This window comes from Chlamydotis macqueenii, chromosome 5, assembly GCF_036417535.1.
Source record: "Chlamydotis macqueenii isolate bChlMac1 chromosome 5, bChlMac1.mat, whole genome shotgun sequence".
Classification (NCBI taxonomy): Eukaryota; Metazoa; Chordata; class Aves; order Otidiformes; family Otididae; genus Chlamydotis; species Chlamydotis macqueenii.
In genome coordinates this window covers 61575252-61600541 of record NC_141560.1, presented here as the reverse complement: position 1 = coordinate 61600541, position 25290 = coordinate 61575252, and the positions used below count along the sequence as shown (strand labels likewise).

The 25290-nt window shown below is 41.4% G+C and overlaps 1 protein-coding gene across 3 annotated transcripts in view; it reads right to left on the bottom strand.

Annotated features, from left to right (window-relative positions):
• Positions 1-14010, bottom strand: part of MICAL2 (microtubule associated monooxygenase, calponin and LIM domain containing 2) — a 110888-nt gene extending 96878 nt beyond the window's left edge. For all 3 annotated transcript variants that reach the window (XM_086749089.1, XM_086749090.1, XM_086749091.1), the window contains exon 1: positions 13747-14010. In XM_086749089.1, the coding sequence (XP_086605215.1) occupies positions 13747-14010 (264 nt within the window). The remainder of the gene's footprint in view (positions 1-13746) is intronic.
• Positions 14011-25290: the final 11280 nt, after the last annotated feature.

Below are 25290 nucleotides of genomic sequence, written 5' to 3'. Positions count from 1 at the left end.
AACAACAATTACAACAATCTAATAAATCAGCTAAGCTTCCGCTTAGAAACTACCTTTTTTAAGTAAGTGATGAGTCAAGTTATTTCAAGGTCATGTTACAGAATGTTTTAAAATATGTTCTAAAATATATTTTTATATTAGGAGAATTATTAACCAACACCCAATTAAGACCTGGCTTTTAGAAGCCAGTACTGGATAAATGACCTCAAATAGGAGCAGCCATCAGCTCTGAGTCAGAATCCAGATTTTTAAATTATTATGTATTTATTTTCAAAGAGTTGAATCATTTAATCCCATCATTTCTAACCTTCCTAAGCAGAATGACTGTACAGTATTGTACAACAGCTATAGCTGAGCTCAAAAACCAAAGCTGTACAAGAAGGTAGCAATTCTGAGCTCCTGGGGTCTATTTTCTTCCAGCTTATCACACAATCTTCAAAGCTAATGTTTTCCAGTGCTAGCATTCACAGCCTCTTAACTAGGAAAGCCAAATACAGCTCCAAGTAACATGATTTTTTTCCAGTTTATTTAACTGGTCACTTGTACATACCGGTCTACCATAAGCAGACAATGCTTTTAACTTTTTAAATTTGTCTTTATGCTTTGGAAACACCAGGAATTGACCAACCAGCACCTCTTAGCAATATGGCATCTGATAGCGTCAAGCAAGATGGACTTGAACAGTTCAAACAATTAGAATTAGAAAAATGTATTTTTAGTGTAACATTTTTTAGGAAGGTTTCTGATAACAGAGAAAGTTAACAGCACTCATACAGAATCAACAAACTAGGCTGCTGGCAGCATACCGCACAGAGAAAATTAGATTTCAGCACCTCTAGTTCTTATTTTCAAAACCTTTTTGGCTGAAAATAAAGAAAATACATAAAAGGCCTTATTACTGAAGGAAAGAGTCTTGAAAAAGAAAAGTAAATATTAAAAAGGTGAAAAAAATATGAAAAGTAGCATGCTTCGAAGAGAGAGGTAGAGAGTTGAAGACACAAAATTTGGCAGCAATTTGTCATCACAAGGTGTAATAGTCTGTTTTACACCAACATCCGACAGGACAGAAGGGAGATAAACATACATGGAAGATCAGTGTTTATTTACACGGCCACGTATCAGTGACTCTGTTTTCCCATTCCGACCTTGGGTGAAATTCAGAGGCACCTGCCTGAACAACACCGGCTGCACTTGTTCTGCCACTCTCAGGGCTGCACCTGGGCTGGCAGACAGTGGACTTCCTACCCCCCGTGCCTACAGCCAAGCAGGAGACTGAGCCGGCCAGCCCAGCCCTGGCAGCGAGCAGGCCCAGCAGCAGCCTCACTGGTCACAACAGCCACCACCGGTCAGGAAAAGCTTCCTACCATACGCAATTATCTCCTACCTCGCTAAAAAAAAACCAAACAAACAAGAGAAAAAGGAAAATAAAAATAAATCGAGAGAAATGGCTCTGTGGCTCTGCCTTCCAGTGAGCGCTTGCTGATCAGCATGACTTGTTATTAATGACCCGGGTGCGTAGTCCTGGGCAGGAAGCTCACGACCATCGCTTGCGATGTTTTCTAATCTGAGTTGCAATTTACCCTGGGGCAGTTGTTTTATCTGAATTGTAAATCCGGTGAGGATGACAGAGTACAGGCAGGATGGGGAGGTGGACACCAGTAACAGAGAGGAGTATTTGCTGTCACATGGGTCCTTGTAAAGCTGCTCTTGTAACTCATTCAAAGGAGCAGTGGAAGTAAGCAAAACAAGACTAATTCCAAGCTTGGCATAACCACATGGTTCCTTCTAAGTTAGCGTCTTAGTCAAATGAACAATCCCAAGACTAATGCAAGACAAGCAAGGCAGTATCTCTTGGCTGGTTTCTTAAGCAGAAGCAGGCACAACCTTGGGAAATACAAGCTGTTCATCAGGGCTGAAACAGAAGCAGCAAATCATAGAATGGTTAGAGTTGCAAGGGACCTTCAAAGGTCATTTAGTCCAACCCCCCTGCAAGGAGCAAGGACATCCCCGACTAGATCGGGTTGCTCAGAGCCTCATCCAGCCTGGCCTTGAACGTTTCCAGGAATGGGGCATCAACCACCTCTCTGGGCAACCTGTTCCAGTGTTCTACAACTCGCATTGTAAAAAATTTTTTCCTAATTTCCAATCTAAATCTACCCCCCACTATTTTAAAACCATTACCCCTCGTCCTATCACGACAGGCCCTACTGAACAGTCTCTCCCCATCTTTCTTGTAGGCCCCCTTGAGGTACTGTGGAAGGCTGCTATAAGGTATCCCTGGAGCCTCCTCTTCTCCAGGCTGAACAGCCCCAACTCTCTCAGCCTGTCCTCATAGGAAAGGTGCTCCAGCCCTTTTATCATCTTTGTGGCCCTCCTCTGGACCTTCTCCAGCTGGTCCATGTCCTTCTTATATTGGGGGCTCCAGAACTGGACACAGTACTCCAGGTGGGGTCTCACCAGGGCAGAGTAGAGGGGGAGAATCACCTCCCTCGACCTGCTGGCCACACTCCTCTTGATGCAGCCCAGGATGCGGTTGGCCTTCTGGGCCGCAAGGGCGCATTGCCTGCTCATGTTGAGCTTCTCGTCCACCAGCACTCCCAGGTCCTTCTCCCCAGGGCTGGTCTTGATCCATTCTCCACCCAGCCTGTATTTGTGCCTGGGATTGCCATGACCCAGGTGCAGGACCTTGCACTTGGCCTGGTTGAACTTCATGAGGTTGGCATGGGCCCACCTCTCCAGCCTGTCAAGGCAAAACAAACTTTGAAAAACTAATCAGAATTTGATCTAGCAGTGTTAGACAAACTGTTAGAGAGAAGGTGAAATAAATAACAGATCTGATTGTGCTCCAAGTAACTATGTAGTGTTCCTCTTTGGGTCTTCCCTAACATAGGGTAGGTAAAGGCATTTAAGCCTCTTCTACACGTCACATTCTCTAAAGCTCTGACCATTCTTCCTGCTCTGGACTTGCTCTAGATTATCTGCCCCTTGCCTGTAACACAGGCTCCAAACGGGGCAAAATATTTCAGCTGGGGTTTCACCTGCACGACCTAGATGGGGAAGGAAACCACCCCGGTCCCTGACACACAGCAGGCCTCCTCAGACAGGCTCCCAGGATCAGCTCCCGTTTGGTCAGCACTACACCCTGCAGACTTGGGCTTGGTGTGTAGTCTGTTATAAGGAGCAGATTATTTTCTGCAGCAAGTTCCCAGTTTTCACTGGGTGTTGCACTCCTTTGTAAGACAGGTCATAATTTTCTAGTAGCTTTTAGAAATTTTATCCTCTTGATCTCAGATAATTTCTTCAAATTTCAAGATTAAAAAAAAAATTCTAATCCTGCATTCCAAAGCAGTTACAGCTCATTCCAGTTTGCTTACGTCTGCACCTTCTCAATCCAGCACCCAAATTTTTAATAAGTATGAGAAGTACCAGTCTACAACACTAATCACTGAAATCCCACTTCATGCATTTCCCCAGTCTGGCAGCAAACCATTGCTAGGACCACTCTAAGTACAGTTCTCTAGCTGCCCATGTGACATAATTTAACGTAAACCATATTCACAAGTTTGCTCATTAAAGCAAGGGCTCTATAAGGGACAAGTCAGAATTCCAACTTCTGCTTCCCTCAGATGTGGGCCAAGCTCTTCGTAAAGGAGGAAGATACCTGTATCTGGCTGTAGCATTCACAATCAATGCAAGATGTCACCACTATCCACTTCATCCCTCATCTCCCAGGTGGTTAGTATAACAGGCCCACAGCTCTCATGTATTTCCAATTTAAAACTTCTGTAGATGTAAAGGATAGCTCTTCTGTTAGCTGGAACGATGTAACGCTTGTCCTTTCTGCCATTATCCAGGACCCAGAATAAAACCAAGGCCCATCCGAGTGCCTGTCAGACTCTCACAGTTCTGGAAGATCTGAAGCAAAATGCGGTCAGCTGCCAGGACAATGGCTCTCCAGTGAGAATGGTTTTTCACCACAGAAATACGTAGTTCTCCCCCCACGCTAGGTTTGTTCCAAAATACAGCTTAAACTCACCTAAACAGTCCCAACCTAAGGGAGAGGTTAAAAGACTGAAGAATTACAAAACTATAACAAGGTCACATTATGGTATAAACTCGGATTATTTTTCAATAAGCACTTTTCATCAGATATACAGGTTAAGATACAAATATCCTAGACATCTGAAATGGCAAACAGGTGTCTACATTAGTTCGCAGAAAACTGGCTGTTTGCAGAGACAAACAGATTTTGTGCATAAATGTCGACATTAGGGAATGTAGGAATTTTAAGAACTGACAGATGCAAAGTGATCTACTTTTAAAGGCTGCAGCAGACAAAGTAAGGCAAGTTAACCCAATTTAAAGGGCATTAAAGGGAAATTTCTACTTTGCAATGAAAACAGATCCCAGGTAAACTTTTTTTTTGACCACAACTCCTTATACAGAGTCTCTTAGAACTGTGGTATTTTACATTCTACAGAAAGTGTATTAAAAGTGATCTGCACAAATGCCTAAACCAGAAAATAACATAGAATTAGATTTGTCGGCAAAAAGAGGAAAGCGAGCAACCACATCCCCAAAACCCCAGTTCTCAGGGTAGACATGGGAACCTCCGGAAGGACCTGAACTGTAGGAGACAGGAAATTGCCTTATTGTCTGAAATCTGTTTTTTAGCAGCCAAGAGTTTAATCACTTCTTGGTAGCAAAAGTTATGTATTTCCTCACTTATCAGTACACAAACATTACCAGAGTGAAGTTGGAAATGTAGCTAACAACAAACCCATAACAACCACATCTGGCACTGTCAGGGTCTCTCTGAAGCCAGGAGAAAGTCCTGACCTGAGCAAAGTATCGTCACAGGCTGTGTGCCGGGGGCCAGGCAAGAGCACCCTGTCTGGTGGATGGACACCCAGCCTGGCTGCTTCACACAGTCCAACCCAAAAGTACTACAAAGCCACAGTGACAGCAACATGCCCTGCCATAACCTTTTGTTTCATTCAAACTTCATTAAGCCACTTGTGGTGACAATAGAAGCGTTTTGTGTGAAAGTAACTGGGTGCCACTCCCTGTGGGAATCTATAAAATATCTAGGAAACCAGGTCAGGGTGGGACAGTTCCCGCTTACTTCCAAAGCCATTAAGTAAGGGACAGAGAAACAACACAGTGCTGTTAGAGTACAGGGATATAAAAAGCAACAAGAAAAGTTTCTACAGGTACGTAGGGGACAAAAGAAAGTCCAGGGAAAATGTAGGCTCCCTCCGGAAGGAAACCAGTGTCCTGGTTACCCAGGACATGGAGAAGGCTGAGGTACTCAATGACTTTTTTGCCTCAGTCTTCAAGGGCTCTTGGCTCACCACCCAAGCTGTGGAAAGCACAAGCAGGGACTGCAAGGATGAAGAACCCCCCACTGTAGCAGAAGAGTAGGTTCAGGAACATCTGAGGAACTTAAAGGTGCACAAGTCCATGGGACCTGATGAGATCCATCCACGGGTCCTGAGGGAACTGGCAGATGAAGTTGCCAAGCCACTGGCCATTGTATTTGAGAAGTTGTGGCAGTCTGGTGAGGTCCCCAATGACTGGAAGAGAGGGAACATAACCCCCATTTTTAAAAAGGGGAATAAGGAAGACTCGGGTAACTACAGCCTCACCTCTGTGCCTGGCAAGGTCATGGAGCAGATTCTCCTGGAAACCATGCTAAGGCACATGGAGAGCAAGGAGGTGGTTGGTGACAGCCAACATGGCTTCACCAAGGGCAGATCGTGCCTGACCAATGTGGTGGCCTTCTATGACAGGTGACAGCATCGGTGGACAAGGGATGAGCAACGGATATCATCTACCTGGACTTATACAAAGCTTTTGACACTGTCCCGCACAACATCCTTCTCTCTAAACTAGAGAGACATGGGTTTGATGGACGGACCACTCGGTGGATAAGGAGTTGGCTGGATGGCCGCACTCAAAGAGTGGTGGTCAACGGTTCAATGTCCAGGCGGAGACCGATCACAAGTGGCATCTCTCAGGGGTCCATGTTGGGCCCGGCCCTGTTCAACAGCTTTGTCGGCAACACGGACAGTGGGATAGCGTGCACCCTCAGCAAGTTTGCCGATGACACCAAGCTGTGCGGTGCTGTCGACAGGCTAGAAGGGAGGGATGCCATCCAGAGGGACCTTGACAGGCTGGAGAGGTGGGCCCGTGCCAACCTCATGAAGTTCAACCAGGCCAAGTGCAAGGTCCTGCACCTGGGTCATGGCAATCCCAGGCACAAATACAGGCTGGGTGGAGAATGGATCAAGACCAGCCCTGGGGAGAAGGACTTGGGAGTGCTGGTGGATGAGAAGCTCAACATGAGCAGACAATGCGCCCTTGCGGCCCAGAAGGCCAACCGCATCCTGGGCTGCATCAAGAGGAGCGTGGCCAGCAGGTCGAGGGAGGTGATTCTCTCCCTCTACTCTGCCCTGGTGAGACCCCACCTGGAGTACTGTGTCCAGTTCTGGAACCCCCAACATAAGAAGGACATGGACCAGTTGGAGAAGGTCCAGAGGAGGGCCACAAAGATGATAAAAGGGCTGGAGCACCTTTCCTATGAAGACAGGCTGAGAGAGTTGGGGCTGTTCAGCCTGGAGAAGAGGAGGCTCCAGGGAGAGCAGCCTCCCAGTACCTCAAGGGGGCCTACAAGAAAGATGGGGAGAGACTGTTCAGTAGGGCCTGTCGTGATAGGACGAGGGGTAATGGTTTTAAAATAGAGGGGGATAGATTTAGATTGGATATTAGGAAAAAGTTTTTTTACAATGCGAGTTGTAGAACACTGGAACAGGTTGCCCAGAGAGGTGGTTGATGCCCCATTCCTGGAAACGTTCAAGGCCAGGCTGGATGAGGCTCTGAGCAACCCGATCTAGTCGGGGATGTCCTTGCTCCTTGCAGGGGGGTTGGACTAGATGACCTTTGAAGGTCCCTTGCAACTCTAACCATTCTACGATTCTGTAATTCTATGTAAAGCTACTGTTATCTTGCAAGCCAAAAATTTTAAAATTCCCAAATGCCCGAAAAAGTCTTATTTAGGCTGTCTGATTACGTTACTTTGGCTGGACTTCATTGCTTTTCAGGACTGATAAATGTGAAAAATCGTGTGTTTGTGGAAATGTCTGCAGGATAATAAAAATAAAGTGATTTCATTACCAAATCACATGCCAAATATTTGCCTTTGCTGATGTAATTTGGCCCAATCTCAGTTTAAAACACTGCTCAAAGAGTCAAGTATTTTGTTTTGTTTTCAAAGAACTCTGTCTGCTGTCTGTCCTGTCATCACCCAGGCTTCTCCCTATCGTCTCTCTAAAAATTCTTAGAGAAACAAATGCATAGAAAATATTCAACAACTGTGGTTTCACTGCATGTTCATAGGTGATTTGCTGCTTCTCCCCTGGTCTCAAACAAATCTTTCTTACCGCTCATTCCCACTAGTCCCATATCTTCTACTACTTTGAAAGAACTCTGTAAAAAGTTACTTATTAAAATTATTTAAAATAAATTTACAATGGAAATCCAGTGCAAGGCTTTAGATGCCCTGTCCTAAAAGGCAAAAGCAAAGCATAGATACCAAAATAAACAGCTTGTCTCTCAAATGTACCAAGCACACGTAGGTGCCATTTAAAAAGTCAGTAGAATACGTAGTTCTTAATACCCCCAGTACCTCAATAGGTTCTGGATTCTGCTATCCAAGCACTGTGTGTTTGAATTAAAAACAACAAAAATACAGCTGAATGTCTTCTTGTGAAAAGTCACCACCTTTCATTCACTAAGCTTCCTATGGTAGTCAACTTCTAGTTTCAAGTTTTATGACCTTCACAGGAATGCATTTATATTATAATAAGAGAATTAGCAATGCTATCCAAGATAAGTTTGGTGTGTTCATCGTAAAACCTTATTATCAGGTTTGGAAATCTCCCCATCTCAATGATTATTTTGAAGAGATTAGTATGTCTAGCAAAAGGGACATGCCATCTGGATATTCGCTCTTTATAAAATAAACAGGTTAAAGTTTTCATTATATTAAGGATATTTTTGAGTTGGAGCACAATCGGCATTCCCTTCTTTCATCTTACAATTCAATTATTCTCTTCCAAAAAAATATTTGTCTCAATATTTGACACAATCAATCATGACACTTGAACACACAAACTCACCGGCTTTTGTACCAGTATACACAGCACAGGAGAAATCTGGCTGAAAATCCAAGTTGTCTCTGAAGGATCAACAAATGCCAACACTTCAGGAGGAAATTCAGTCACAATGCCAGCAGGCTTATACATGCTGGATGATTTGCTTAATTAAGAGACAAGAATTTGTTTAGTGCTACAGAGGAAGGTGGAGGTCCCTTCCAACCCTAACCATTCTATGATTCTATGATCCAGAAGCTAACCTGCCTCATTTACTGTGCAGGGCAGGACTGCAGATTAGGATGTTTGTAAACAACTGAGGACTGGTAGGAAGCCCAATTTCTGCCTAATAACAAGGAGAGAGACCTGGTTTCCACTCCTCATCCTGCTGATTACCCTGTGGCTATGTAACATGGCAGCACCCAGCATGGCCCAGGTGTACCTCTCCCATTCTCAGCTCTGTGGGAAGGAGAGCACCAGTTGAAGCAGGCTTACAAACTCCCAAAGCATTCATTTGACAGTCTTTGGAAACAGCAACAATATGAAAAGGAGCAGAAAGGTTTTGACAGATGAAGACCATTTCATTTTATCATTCGTGGGTACACCAGCACGGTTAGCACAGGGAGATGAGGCTCAGCGCCAGTGCTGAGTCAGTCACAAAGCCTTCAGCATCCATCTCCATTTCTGACCCAGGGCTCCTCCGCAGCTGACTCACACCCTGGCCCCCAACTCTCCTCCAGCCACATGGTCTCCGAAACACTGCCTCGGCTAAAGCGTCACCTCAGCAGAGGAGCCCGTGGAGCCCTCGCAACAGCAGAGATGCCAATGTCACCGAGTCTGGGTAGGACTGACAGCATATGATGCTACCAAAAAGAGCCACTGTGGTTTTTATGTAAGCTATAGTCATTAAAAAAAAAAAAAAAAAAAAAAAAAAGAAAAATTTAGAGTCATTCTCTTGCAATAAGTTTCCCAACAGGATTTTTTTGAAGGGAAACTAATCTACTATAAAACAAGTTTTGAAAGGCCAAATCCAGGAACAAGGAAAACTAGAGGAACCAATAGAGATCGAGCTCAAGATCCTTTAAATTTATATGATTCTCTATACACATATACCTAGAAATGCACATATCTATGTATTTATACACACAGCACTCAAAACTTCTAACTTAATGTTATTTACTTGCTTTACACTAATGTTGTCCAGTTCGGCCTTGAAATCACAGCTCAGACTGTACAAGTCCTGCCCAGGAACAGTGCCCAAGGTGGGGTCTATAACAGAGACAGTCCTCAGAAGACCAAAACTGTGCACAGGAATTTGCCACTGCGCTCCCCAAAATGCACACCACCATCTAAAACTTGGTATATCCAGAGGGAAATGGTGGAGTCTAGCAAGGCAGCCAATAATTACACACTAGCACTTTGAACAAAGTTTCTTAGTTCTCCTCAAGTGTAAGCATATGTTTTGAAAAAACAGCATACACATTTGAAGGGGAAGACAACACCACATTTGCATGCTTTAGAGAATCAACACCTCCCTTCAGAGTAAGTCGGGGATGTTTTTGTGCACAGCAAGCTCTGCTCTCCCCAAGCATGAATCTACAGTCATGGCAGAGCCAGAATTTCAGGCGCACAGCATGAGCCAGGTTCTACCCTCTGATACATATGCACATACATATCTCAAACATCAGTGGGAGCCTCATTTATATGTGCATGCACATATTTGTATTATCTACACAGGTAAACTGCCAGTAAATCAAGTGCAAGTAAAGAATCTACTCCAAACAGACAGGTTCAAATAAATGGTTAGAGGACACTCACATATGTCTTTAAAAGGCTATTCTTTTAAAGGCTACTCTGCAACTAGCTGGGTGAATTCTTGTTCATCATTGTAATATGTTTTGCATGTTCAAAAATTTAGAGAGACATTCCAACTGCTAGCATGGTGAACAACATATGTTAAACCTTTAATCTTCTTCAATTGTCTAGCTATGCCTCATGCCATGAAGAAACAAATAATCATTACAGGTTCTGAGCATGCTAGCCTGCATTGATTAGTAAAAGATGAAAGTGAGAGAGAAACTTTGCTAGGGTAATAAATTTGTGCTCTTTCTCCAGACATATTTACAAAAATCACAGTATGATTTCTCAAGTTTTGCCTACTTAGGACGAACTTCTGTTTCTCTCCAGTACTGGTGAACTGTACAGATGGCAGCTCCAGAACCAGCAATTCTGAACAGTACTCATTCCCACTTTACAAGTTTGCGATGGAAGGAAGTATGTATTTCATACAGATTTAACATACATACAGGAGGACTCCTACAATTTCCAAACAAGTTCATTTCTGCCCCAATTTTGTACACGTCTTTCTACAGCACTTTGATTTTATTTTGGGGTGGGTTTTTTTTTTCTTTCTAAAAAGAATTAAAGGGAAAATAAAGTCCACAGTAAGGCAACTCTGAAATAGCAGTGGGTTTGAACTTCTTGAAAATTGTTCAACTAGTTTTATTCATTCACCTTAAAATTATGTCATTGTAGAAACCTTGAAAGCCATATTTGGGAAGGTTCTTCAAGAGCAGTTAAGACATAGGATTATTGTTATTTAGTTGGAGTGGAATGTTCTGTATGTATAAAACATGTATATTGTAATGAGTAACTTAAGTGTGGCTGAAGAGTTTATAAGCACAGAAATCAACAAGTTCAGCATTCAGCTCTTAAATATTGTGCAAAAAAATTTAACAGTTTTTGGGTGAGGCAGCAGATTCTCAATTTGTTAAAAAAAACTAAAAGACAAGACAATACCATGAGTAGTTTAGATCCTGATTGTATTTCATTTCCTTTATCTCCTCCAAAGACTGGGAAGATTGTAAGAAGCCAGACAGATTGCAAGGCCATATCTAAGAAGAACTGTGAGTTGCAGACTCAGCAGCTCATGGCCACAACCTCACATAAAGCCTTCAAGTCATATATTTTTTTAAATTATGCCTATTAGCAACCTTGGCTCAAAAAAAAACCAAAAACAACCACCAAACAAAACAAAAAAAAACCCCAAAAAACCACAAAAAAAAAAAAACCCACCAAAAAAAAAAAAAACCAAAAAAACCCCACTTAGCTCATTTTGTAATCCTGCTTTAACAAGCAAAATTTTTACTCCAGGCCGATCTACCTCAGCCAGTCCCCTGGCAACTCCACAGAGGCGAGCACTGGGCACCACTGTCAGGATTGAGCCTACTAACTCCTCTTCGCCTGCTTCACTACTAAAAATGGTAGCTGGCATAACATGCAAGACAGACTTAAAATCATCAGTTGCACCAAAGGAAAAATCATGGTATGTATATCGTAGCCTAATGTCCCTGCACTGGCATTTTGGCTGAACTGCCAGCATTTCTGAGAATTCCTTATCTGCAAGTGTGGCTATCAGAGTACACCACTGAAATGATCAGGGAGTCCGCAGGCTTCTCACAACATGTCTCCTCTCATTCATGTTGCACAGATAGGCTTTCACAGCAGACTGTGATTCACATGTGAGGAATGTTTGGTAGATATCCCCACAGAGCCCGCAGACTGTGGTTATTGCTTTCATTTGCAGTAATCTGAAGATTCGTGTTTCTCTCATTAAATCAATGATGACACAGTGAAGTGCAGGTCTGGGCATGGTCCAGGTTCATAATGAACATCTACAAGTATTTCACAGAATATCTATAGACACACTGTTCACACACAGACATTTTATATTCATTTGCAATTTGATCATATGTGCATCACAGATATGTCCATTAATTTCTGCAAATACTTACATCATGCCACTAGAAATAAATCTTTGTTTTCAAAGAGCACTAATACCATACTTTCAACACTGTGGGAGGTGTTGATTAGCCTCCTGCTTGGCAACCTTGTAAAGCATTACACAGGCTGTATTTTATTATTTCCATGAGTCTTCTCACCATATATAAAAATCACTTTGCTTGAGAACTTTGCAGAATCAGACCTTGGCTTTGTAATTTCACACTTGAGAGAAAGACTTCATTTTTGTATTTCACGTGGGTCTTAGAACTTTTTTTTTGTGTTGCAAATACTTCCTGAAACTAACCATGGAAATCTGGACCCGGGGCTGTATGTGTAGGTGAGGTGCATGTGGAATATGTCCTTATAATTTGTTAATCATCAGACACATTCCCATTCCTTCCCTTCCCTGTCTGTTTTCGTCACAAAGATGCTCAAAGACATATGTTCAAAGCCTTTTAAAAAGAACAAAAGGGAGGAAGCAAGCACAGGTCAAAAAAGGGAAATGAAGGAGAAAAGGAAAGAAAAAAAAAACAGAGGCTGCCAGGAAAACAGCACAAATAGCTGTAAAGGCACTCTTCATTTTCTAAAGCAAACAGTAGTAAGGACATTTATTAGTTCAGAAAAAGTTAATAATCATTCATATTTAAAATGAATAAATAAAAACAGAGGCCTCTATATGTACTGAAGGTAAGATGGTATTATTCTCCCTGGTGCTTTTGAGAAGTTTCAATGCAATGATGCAAACATGAATAGAGACTTCCAACACTGCCTATCTACTGAGTCCATAAAATAATATTTCAGTGACAGTTTTAATTAGAAAATCCTCTACAGTTTGGTGTTTAGGTACCCCCTAGTGTGCCTTTCCTCTCTGCTCTACCTCTATACAGCCAAATAGCTTCTTAAAGCTTACCCTTCTTGGAGCAACTTGTAGCTGTCACTTGGCAGTAAATAAGAAAATTGCTCTGAAGGAAAGCTATTAAAAATATTCTGTAATAACTAGATGAAACAAGTTGTATGAACTAGAGTATTTTGTAGTTTTGTCAACAAAATTTATACCAATGCTCAGTGGTTCTCTCTATCAAAATACAGTATTGCACGCTCTGCTGAAAATCATTTCCTCTCTTCCACAACAAAACAGATCATCTCCTTCAGTAACTACCACATAGCAATTATCCACATTCTGCTTGCGAAAAAGCAGTTACAGGAAAGTATTTAAATCCATAAATAGTGCAGATATCCTTTTGCTGTTGTTTAGCAACTAGAGTCAACACTAGGTGACAGAGACAGATCCCCTGACCTCCAAGCAACACTTTCCAGAGAACCATTTAGGAACTGCTGTTGAAACACATTTGGCCAGCCCTGGTCTCTTACAGTATGCACCAAGCAGCAAACCGAGGAGCCTGCTGAATATGCTATATGATTTGCACCTTGCAAAGTCCTCTTTTATAAAGTAAGTAGTTCTTGTAAGCTTGGAATGAATTAAACCTACTGCCTCATGAGCTTACATCTTAAGCCTGATTGACACTAATGTCTAAAGAGGGCAGAAAACTTTTCTGTCATTGAGGCAGATTGTAAAGCAGGGGGCTTTTAGAATCACTCTTACGTGTTTTGTGTTTCCACAAAACTTGCAGAACAAAAATACCTGAAAAATTGTTAAAATCAGTTGGTATTAGCCATAGTTTCAAAAAGTATATTAAAGGGAGAGTTAAACGAATGGACACATTGCATGTGATGGTAGAAACCTTGCTTCTGCAGAAAAACAAGTTTAAAAGATTCTAAGCTATGAAATCCAAACCTGAACTCCACTTACCTTAGTGTTCATACAAGATTTTCCACGTTTATACTCTTTGTGACTTGCTCTTTTATCAAGCTTATTCCACAAAGCTTTGGCCTTCCATGTGGTCACTCTTGACTTCAGTTTGGTGTAAAAGTTTCTGTTGTCTAAAGGATCTAATTCAAGTTGGCGAGTGAGAATATTGAAGGCCTGAATGGTACCTTTGCATGTTGATGCTTGTACAAAGTTTTCAAATATCTGGCCAGCTTGACTGTATTTTTCATCATCGTTTTCCCCCATATTCTGAGAGAGATGTTTGAAAATGATTAAGCTGGAGCTCTCGTGCTGGGGTACAGGTGATCAACACTACCAAGTACTTCCAAGCATGTTATTCCTAGAAAAAACAAAACGCAAGTCACTTTAAAGCAGGTTCTGTCTCATGAAATTAAACCCACAAACTGCATATCCATTATGAACATAAAAACACAGCATATGGCAACTGGACAACCAGGTACAAAAAGTCAATAGTGGCCAAGATAAGTGTCACAAACAAACAACGTACTTGTGCTGTCATGACATGCATACAAAGACTGTTATAAAAACCCTACGAACTCAAGTCTATTGCTTCAAAAACAAACAGCTTCACTGAGAGCCTGAGGACTTCTACTTCTCGTTCAGTGATAAGTGCTAGATAACAGACGAAGAAAACCCAAATGTCCAGATGCTTTTCCCAAGCAGAATTCATGTTACAGAAAGTACATCTCTGGCAATGTTTTGGTCTTAAGAATTCTTAGAAACCTAGAGCCAAAAGTCAACACTAGTTGAAGGAACTTTCTACCGTTGCACAAGCTATGGCCAGGAGTGCAGCTAAGCCAAAGCAATTCAGAATTGGCACAATCACTTGCCACCAGCAAACGCACAGAACAGGCTAAGCAGAAACAGTATCACAAGTTACACCAGAACTGAAGAAACAGAAAATAAGTAAGCACAGAGAGCTCCCTTTTTTCTAACTCCCTCGCCAAAAGAGAGGGGGTTTGGTGCTCCAGTGCATAGAAGGGAATTTTATCTCCACTTTTACACATGTTAAATGCTAAAGTTATGTGTTTGGAGTCTTACCTTGTCATATGCTGGTGATATAGAGTAATGCTGTTTGGCCCACTAAGCCCCATTGGCTTTTCCTAGTAACATGATCACTGTCAAACTGCGTCTGATATTCCAGATAAATACTCTTACATTCTGTAAGAGCAAGGCTATACTAAATTCATGTAAAATTTAAAGAACTAAAATACTTTCATTGCGGCACTCCCTTATCCTTCTTTAACTCTGCTCTCAGTCTCTAATAGGGAACGTCTTAGAGTCAGCCAAGGTCCACAGAAAATATCCAAGTGGCTTTGTCATTTTCCAAGAAAAATTGTTACATGTTATGGATAAACTTGTCCTCAGAAGAGGGTCTACCTGGACTGCAGTCCAGAGACTTAAGTCATGGGGGGTTTTTTTGGTTTTTTTTTTTTTTTTGTTTTGTTTTGTTTTTGCTATTAAAGAATTATCTACCAGTCCAAGACACCAAAAACTAAATCAATGCTTGCCTAACCTCCCACATAATTAGTTATTTTGCTTGGAACATCATCTGTTGGTCGATAGTTTTAGAATAAACTGTTAGAAAGGCCTTTGAAGTTATGCTTTTTAATTTAACACTTTTCACAAACTATTCATTCTTTGCTTGCATTTCCTTCAAAGAAGAAAAGATAAAACATAACCAGTGTATTTAAGTAAAGGAGAGACCTACCATGTCTATCTTGCAATTCTCTAATACAGAAAAATATTATGCAACTTATTAAAGAGATCCCATGGGGAGATATAAGGAAGCATTTCGAATACTCACATTCCCTGGCTGTGCTCAAAATAAATAACCTTTGTGTGCACATCATCAGTCTGTTGTTGGTTTGTGGGTAAAATAAATTGGCAATGTTGAGAGTTTGTACATTTTCTTAGACCAAATGTCATGATTAAATATTTGATGCCAAGAATAAGTCAGGAAATTTTTGTTTTCCCTTCTGAATACTTCATTTATAGTACGCTCCATGCTCTTTTCTTAAGAGCTTTGTGGCTTTGTGAGGTAAAAGCACAAACAATGTACATGCCCGAACTTCCAGAAAGTCTAATTTCTCAAGAGTGCCATGAACTCTCACTGACTCAAAAGGAGTTCAGGACACCCAGCACCTTTCCAGGTTCAAGTCCTCAATGATCAATGAGCAAACCCCTCCAACAACTGTCAGGAGGGAGCCCAGCCACCTTCGCTACCCTGCTGCATGACCTCACCAGCCCCAGTTTTGGGAGCACAGAGCTACATAGCAGTTTTTAGATCAGCCCAAAAGCAGCCAATAGATCTAGAAGTTCCTAGGGAAAGGTAGGAGACTGCCATGCAGAGAGGTTGATATGTATCTGGGCTTAAGCTTTACACATGAGTGCTACTACAAGGGGAAGGCAACACAGGGCAACTAAAGATAGCAACAGCACAGTCCAAGATGCTACAACCCAGCTTAAACAGCTTGATATACAGGCACCTCACGATCCGAAACCCTTTGAAAAAAGAGAATTAAAGTCAAGGACAAACTTACTTTACCTGACTTCCATACCCACCTGAGATATTTTTTAATTATAGAAAAGCCAAAGTATTTTTCTTTTGTCTCGAAATAATTACGAATAACTTCTTGGGGAGTGGGGAAGTGTCAGTGAAATGTTCCACTTCGGACATTTCAGTTAAGAAAGTAGCAGCCAGATTGGGTTCTCTCAATGCTATATAAACTCACATTGCTATTGCCTTGATGCTCTCAAGGACTTTGACTGACTTAATAGCTATAAAACAATACTTCCTCTCCATTGTTTTCATTAGCTCACCACAAGACTGTTATCATAGTCATATAACACAAATATCTTTAAAAGTTAACTCTGGTATAATTGATAAGTGAGTCTGATCACAAGCTCTTTAATTGAGTATCTTTTCTGCTCACACAGAGGAGATTTTTGTAGCCTCAGCTATTTCCATCCAGCAAGGAAGCAGGGGAAGAGAAAAGTCAAAAGAGTAGAGCCATATCTGAACCAACCAAAGAACAAAAGCAACATGTGCTGGGCTGATAATGGTGAGGAGAGTACAGAAGAGATGGTGGGGAGAAGAAACCGCAGGCAAAAGGATGGAGAGGAAAACACTTTTAGCGTGATGCAAACCAGTAGTAGATGTTGCACACACACACACACACACACACACACGCGCGCAGCAGGCTGGGGCTTCCTCTACCTTTCCAGAGGGGAAGAGAGCAGCTGGGAAGGACAGCCAGGACACCTTCCCCAGCCTCAAAACCTCCCTCTTGCAACATCATCAAGGCAGGACTGAGGCTAGTCTTTCTGGGCACAAAATGTCCTCCTCGTGAACTTCCAAAACACACCCATCTTGTCCACACTGAAAAGCTGTGGAGTGGCATCTCAGCAGAGACATTTGCTCACCAGTGAAGCATTTCTCCTTGCTATGTCAGAGGTCATATTCTCCAAAAAAAAAAAAAAAAAAAAAAAAAAAAAAAGCCAGTTTTTGTGGTCAGAAAGGCAGGATGAGACAGAAGACTGGTTACTGGGGTTTCTGGCTTGCTGGAAAAAACCACTTTTTTCTCTTTTTTTTTTGGCATGAACATTGTGTTGACAGATGACACAGAGGAAAATGGTGCTCTAAGAATATGCGGTCCACAGAAAAGTATGCATTTTTTTTTCTGAGGAGTCACCAAGATGTACAATACTGCAGTGAAATAACTCACTAGAAACAATGCAATAACTACAAGAAGTTGAATGGAGTAATTCTTAACCATAATTAAAGTTTCCTGTTCTGTAACTGTCTCAAAGACTTAAGAGGCAATGCACAAACTGCTTACATGTAGTGGAAAAAACCCAGCGTTTGCGGAAACGCTTGAGTTCTTAGAGTATTATAATTTAGCCTTTTTCTTCCTTCAACATATAGATCACTCTAGGGATGAAATACAGATCCAAAAGTCTCACCAAGGTGAGTATTGATGCTGAAACTGCAAACTACGCTTTTCAAAGTGACCATTGAACTTCCTCTGGAAGTACAAGTACTGAAGTGCTACAGAACCATAAAAATTTGGGCCAAAGAAGAGAATTAGAGATCAGGAAAGAGTCTGGACAAATAGTTCTTTTAAGTCAGAACAGAAGCATCCATGGGTTAGATTCACAGCTAACAAGAACTGTCATTTTAAGTCACATGCATGCTGTATTAAGCACAGACAAGAATCTGGCCTTCCACGCAGCTTGCCGTGCTATGACAGGAGTCTCTGGAGGGGTCACAGACACAAAGTGCAGACACTGGGAAGAAGAAGGGTTGCATTTTGATGATCCCTTCTACTGTAATAAGTTGGCCAAACCTCCTTTCTGCCTGCAGTCGAGGGCAAGCAGGAATGCCAGATAAGAAAACCAGCGAAGAGCCGTGCATACCTGGTAGCTACCCAAGGAGAAAGTGAAGATCTTATTACAACTTAAAGGAAAGCAGTGCAAAAGGGACAGAGAGAAAGTGGGAATTAATGCAATGGTGCATGTACAGATATATACACATGAAAGCAATACCAGTCTTGGCTGGTATTTCCTGTCAGTGAAACAAACTCTGTTACCGCAGATGATTTTGAGAATAGTGAAAAAATGTCTCTACTGTCAGGATAATTCCACTAATTATCACTAGTTAAATGGATATGGAGCTGGTTGACATCTGCACATGAAGCCTTTCAGCATAACAGAGCAAACAATAAAGTCGACATATAGGAGTCATTAAATGAAAATAATTTACATTTTTGACAGCAGTACCATGCTAACTGCTTGCCGGCAGTGTTTTGAGGTAGTATACTCAAAAATTAAAAACCTTTTTTGGCTTAGTTGTCCCACTGGAGAGAGAATAACCCTAATTTTAATTCAAACTTACAGCACTTAAGTCCTTCCTTGGTCCCTTAATGCTCTGTTTCTAATATTTGAGAACATGCTCCTCAGGAGGACTGGAAAATAATTGAATTCCTTGCATTTCAATACCACTAATCCTGATCCCATTTTCAATACAGCTCTAATTCAACCATGTTTACCAATAATAAATTCTTTTACTAATACTTCAGTTTGGCATGCAGGACACAATACATTTATTGTTTGCTTGAGGTTAGAAACATCAATAGAAACAAAAGACTGGATTCTGCAGCATCTGTAGCAATCATTTACTTTGGCCCTTCCTCATCATTAGTAAAAAGAACACTATTTCTGCTGTCTCTTCCCTGATGTAACTGTCTAAAATCTCAATACCATTACAATAAGTGAAATTTGTAAGTGAGACTGGCTGTGTTACAGAACCTTCTAGGTTTTTCAACTTAGTTTCTACTGATACTAGGCACTTTATTTTCATGCTGACCATTTTAAGTATAAATATTTCTATCTGGGGGAAAGATAGCTTTTCGGTGGTTTGGTTTCTTTGCATGTTTTCCTAGAATGGACAAAAAAGGAAAGAAATGTTTTAAATGTGATTCTGGTAACAACTGAAGCTCTCCCTTGCTTTGCTTAGAAAGCTAGTTAAAACCACAAAAGTATATTTGCCTAACATACTTGTTTTCTATTGGTGACAAATAGAAAACACATTTCTTAAGATGTACAGTCCTAACAGAAACATCAATGAATAGAAATTGCTTCTGAACAAAGCCTTGCAAACAGTCTCTCTTTATAAATAGCCAGATTACTTTTCTGTATTTTTATAAAAAGCTGACTTCCACAGAACTCCTGCAAAATAACTTTTCAGGCCAAGTATGGAATTCAAAACAGTTCCTACCGAGACACTCTGTGCCTATGAACTTACAAGGTTACCGTACACGCTATCAGCTTGTTTTGCCGGAGTTATATGAGACATTTCAAACATAAGCGTTCCAACAAGTGCTGCTGTGCCAATTTAACCTGCTACATCTGGAGTCATCCCACAGTAAAATACAGCTGGAAGCATGTGCACAAGTACACTAACACTTTATAGTGGATATGTTCACAGGAAGCATAAAATAAAATGACCTATCTGTAGGGTTTTATCTGCCACACAGACTAAGTCACATTCCACACATTTTAAAGTTGAAGGCTTTAAAAATAGTGCAGTTTGTTTCTTAATGTTACTGGTCTGAGCTTTCCAGTTTGACTGTGGGAATACACTAAGATGCTGACAAGTAAAATGAGATGAACCACACAAGCCAGCAGCTTGCATATGTCTCCATTCATGCAAATACACAGCGTTGGCACGGGTAAAGCACAGGATGCTGCCCAAGGGTCCACACGCAGAATCCCAGAGACGGAGGCTCAACCGTCTGCCTTGTGTCACAGCTGCTGGTGGGGTCCAAGCCCCGCCGCACTAGCTTTGCCATACAGCCACTCTCACAACCCGGATTCCAAATAACACTGAACAGAAAACTGGCAACGACAGGGTTCACACCATTGTGCCCCCTGCACAAGAAGTCCTGTCTTGTGAGCGTCACTAAAACCTCTGAATGCTCATTTTGCAAAGCACAGGCACAAGTATTTCAAATCAATGACAGTACATAGTTTTCCAGGCATCTGTATGTAGCATATACTTAAACTACTTGTCATAAACACTGCTCAGAAATACCAATGCATTTCTGAAAAGTGAGTTCTAAAATAAAGAATTTTGTTTTAAGCGATGGTGTTGTACCTACACCACGGCAAATTGTAACTCTAAACTTTTAAGTCTAACGGTTTTGAGTAAAAATGTCTCTAGCCCAATTATTATTCTGTGCAGGTTACAGTGAGTATTTAAAAGTGATTATTTCTAACAGGGGTGCTAAAAGCTCTGTTACAAGATCCCAAGTTCCCATATAGTCTACATCTTCAAAACTAAGTGTATATGATTAAACCACAATCATTAGGAATTAATGTTATGCATAAACAAAACCTGACTCTTGTTTAGACTGGTTTCAAGAAAGAACATTTTTCAGTTCTGTTGTGGTAGATTAGAAACACAATATAAACAACAGTAGAAAGTTTATGCTGATAGTTTCCTAGGTTAGGATCACAAGAGCAAAGGAAAAAAGTAGACCATAAGGATAGTATCAGCCAGCAAGTAAGTATACCTCTTAAGAAAAGGCACCTGTTAATTAAGTGAGAAAGATGATGTGAAAATACAGTCAGTGAAAACAATTAAAAGGACAAACTTTAAGCTCTTTGAAAATCCTTCTTTTATTTTCCTATAGTGACATTTCTAATTTCAAGCTCACAAACTGGAACAGCTGAGATATAAAAGTCAGATGGGTTAGTTGTTTCTTGATCAGCACGAGATTTTCTATTTTCAATAGGATGTTACGACACTGGACCAGACTAATTCACAGAGCAAGTAATACCCTATTTACCATTACAGAAATCACATCCAGCAGGGAGGCAGCAGGGCCAGGCACATTGAGCAGGAGCAGATGACACGAGAGGATGATGGAGAGGAAGCTCCAGCACCACTCCTGCCCGGCTCCCAGCAGCAGCTTTGACATCGCACTCCCTCCCACAATCCTGTGTCCTCTCTTCTCCTCACCTCTAGGTCACAGGGAAAACTTAGATGACACAACTGTGACTGCGAGGAGCACAAAAAAAAATTCATACCCGCTAGCTGACAGAGCTATGTCAGCAAAATCCCTGGTAGAGATGCAGCTATACCAACAAGATTAAGCCACGTTTGGCAGCAGTGGTTCCACTAGTACAGCTTTCCCTTTGCATGCATGGGGGCATAATTCTGGAGGTAAATACACCATGAAAAAAAAGCATTAAAGCATGGACCAGGAAAAAGCAGACTCTCTTAGTCAGCAATCACGGAAATAATGTCGATTCCTGTCACTTTGAGAAGAGGGTTGACCCAGAAGGATGGTGCAGTGAGACGAGCTATGAACTCACTCAGCAACCCAAGACTGCCAAGGCCTGGCCATGCTCAAGGAGGTGCTACCCCATTTCTCAGCAGCTGACAGCCCCCAGTAGGGAGCACAGGGCAAAGGGGGCCACCAGTCTCGGTGCCTTCCTCCTCTCTCCAGCTTGGAGCCATGCCACGCCCAGACACAGCCCTTACTGTAGCCACTCTTGACCCAGAGGGGATAGAGAGCAGCAAAAGGTGATCAGCACTGCAGCAACTCAAACTGAGAACTGCCTGAAAACACCAGCTGGAGACACCAGAAAATGGCTTGCAGTGAGGGACCAGAGAACAGTGGATATCAAAATAAGACTGCCTTTTGTATCCCTTTCCGAGAAAAAGGAAATTAGTATTTGTTTGGGGTTGGTTTTTTTTTAAGCAAAAATATGAAAGTACAGCTGTGCTGAAGCAAACTGCCCAGGATATGTCTTGAGGGAAGAAAAAGAACAGTACCGATGTTAGCTTTCACAGAACACATGCCAAAAGCTCTTTGGAGTATGTTTCAGATTGTCTTTCCAAGTGTGGATCTCTGGTTATATGTCTCTGCTCCAGTACATTTCCCTCTCATTACTGGGGCTGCGGGAATTACCCAAGAGCTGAACAGGAGGAATAAACAGTCAGTATGAGGGCTGCAAGACCCCGAAGGGCTCCAGGCCATGATAATTCATTTGGCAGAGCTACCCTCATCTGTAGACATCAGACTTCCAGATCAGTAACCAGGATTAATCCATTGAAAACACAGACAGTATTGCATTGCCAGTCATCAAAGAAATAAAATATTTTGGGCCATATTTCATATGCATACACACACGCTTTTAGGAATCAACACATTCTGCTGTTAAAATGTTTTTAATGCAAGCTAGCACACAATACTTCCTGTGGCTTACAAGGGGTATTAATGTTATCAATCACACTGAAATCCATGGGAACCACAAATAAGTTAAAGAAAAAAATGAATTAAAAAACCCCAAAAGCAGTTTTGAGCTGTGAATGATAGGCTCCTTGGTCAGAGTGCTGTGAACTCACCACCAAATACCAGCTACTGAACAACACTGTGAACTGTGAAGCCACACCCAGACAAGTCAGCCAGAGGGTGGTGGAAACCCAGAAAATTTAGGTTAAACACCAAACTCCGCTCCAGGGAACATTTAAATGAGAATCAAAAAAAAAAAAAAGTAAGCAAGCTACTGGCATCGCTTTGTATCTGCTTTATTTTTTTTGTCCTTGTAAACTGGACCCATAGTTACCAGAAGAGACTAGAAATGACATTGCTTCTGAAAGTAGAAACAGTATTTTTGGAAGAAAATGTGCAGGGCAATTTCTACCCTCTCTCAGCCTTGACTTCCCAAAAACTGAAGAAAAACAAAGTATAAAAAAAAAAAACCCAAATAAAGATTCCAAGAGAGTTACAAAAACATCATCCATTACTGCCGCAGAAAAAATCCTCTCAGTCAAACAACAAAATACATCTCGAAACACTATTTTGGATAAATCCATTAGCAAAAAAAAAATTACTAGTGGGAATAAAATGTTAAGTAGCAGCCCCTTCAAAAAAAACCTCTGAGGGTAGAACATCATTAATCAATAATAGGAGAGATGACAAATGCATCACTGTTTTCACAAGGCAAGCTGAGATATAGTCAGAATTAAATTATTATTAATCTTCTCCAGCACAGAAAAGTTTACTAGAAATGTGAAACACCAAAAAATAATGGCAATTAATAGCAATTGTTCATCAAACAGTACGGTTCCAAGAGCCTGAAGTTTAAATGCTCTATGTTAGTCCTGTCAACAACACAGAGGGTCAGAGGTGGATGCACATTCTCATATTAAAGTCTTTATGCAACACTGGACATTTGCTTCCAAGCAGAATGGCCTACGCATAAATACATAGAAGATGTTATCATCAGGCTCTTTATTAGTCATTCTTTCATTTAGAATATTTATTTTTCCACATACCTGCCCTTCACTGCATGTAAGTCGGCAGACACTGTAGGAACACAGGCACTTCAAAAGTGCCAAGGCAAAGAACAACGGCGATTTTTTCTAAAAAGTTACTTTTCTACTGTCATCCAGTCCTAACATTTGCTTTGCTGTATAGAAGATGCAAAATTTAAGGAAAGAACACATCTATAGGAGGCTATGGCCAACATCAACACATACATACCTGAAAGTCAATGTTAACAGTGCTTTTAAAGAGTAGAGCATGTGCAAATGCAAAAACACTGCAGGTATGCCAGGCAAATCCAGAAAGTTTTCAGACAGCGTTACCGTTTCATTCCCATAGATTAACATGAGGTTACGTGTAACAGCTACAGCTGTTCGGGCATCCTGAAATGATGCCACATGGTGATTACATGTCGCTTATTTAAGAATAATGTTTGCACTACCAGTGTAGATTAAAGGCATCACATTTCTTCCCCTTCCTACAGCTACAGCAAGACACAGCTAAAGCTGCTTCGGTGCCCTAACTCTCGGTCTGAAATTGTCAGCAAGAAAGGATTAATTGGTTCTGGGTTTGCAGAGCGCCTGGTATGCAAGGTCCTGATTAGAGCTGGCTTTGTTAGAGAAAACAACAATTTAGGACGGAAAGTGATTTACAGAAACATCTTAGACCAATTCAGTTTTGCTTTAATGCAAACCAGTCTCTGCCAGCCAGCTGGATGCCCGCTGGCCCGTGCCTGAGTGCCGCCAGACCCCAGGGAGCGAAACCTGGGGAGCAGGACCTGTCACAGGTTTTTCAAATACTGGGGAACACAAACTTTTTACCCCAGTTCTGATCACAAGAAAACCCATATGCCATTCATCCAGTGTGATTACATAAGACAAACCAACTGAAGACATGAAGATGTATTTTGACATTACAGTTCCTTCATATAGAGTTAAAACAATTTTAACATCCCCCAACTTATAGAAATCAAGAAGGAAAACAGAGAATTGATCATCAGAAAAAAGAACAGTGAAAAAAATTCTGGATGTAAGCTATTTACAAATGAAATATTTTTAAGTTCTTCACTTTACAAATATGATTTTTTTAAAAAGTTTTGTCACTGAGCCCAAGACCTCATATTGGCTTGGACTTCTCTCTAGTTTTACATTTGCATTCTCCTTCTCTTCTGCATGCAGTTAAACAGTATTGCTTTTATTTAACTGAAATATGCAACCAGATCTTTATCTACACTCCAGTTTTCAAGCTTTAGTTTACTAGGAATAGCTAATACCCTAATGCAGTGGCTGTATTACTATTGTGATTAAGTATTAATGTAACCAGTGCCCCAATGCAGAGAACAGAATAGGCTTTGTTGCAGCATCTTTCAAAAGTAGGACAACCTTGGAGAGCAGTACACGGAGCTCCAAGCGTTCATAAATCCACAAAACCAGCACAGAACTAGCCTTTACTTGCATTGCACTTGCTTAGCCATTTAATTACACACTGTAGCAATCTGCATTTGGCATCTTGTTCTGCCATTGCCATACTGAGCCTGACTTTTGGCCTAGGCAGCAGCACAGAGGTGGCTGGTGAAGGACAGGCACAAAGACCGGCAGATCTGTGTTTGGACCAGACCAAGTTCTGCCATTGCCTCCATCATAGCACAGAGATAGATGCCGGTTTG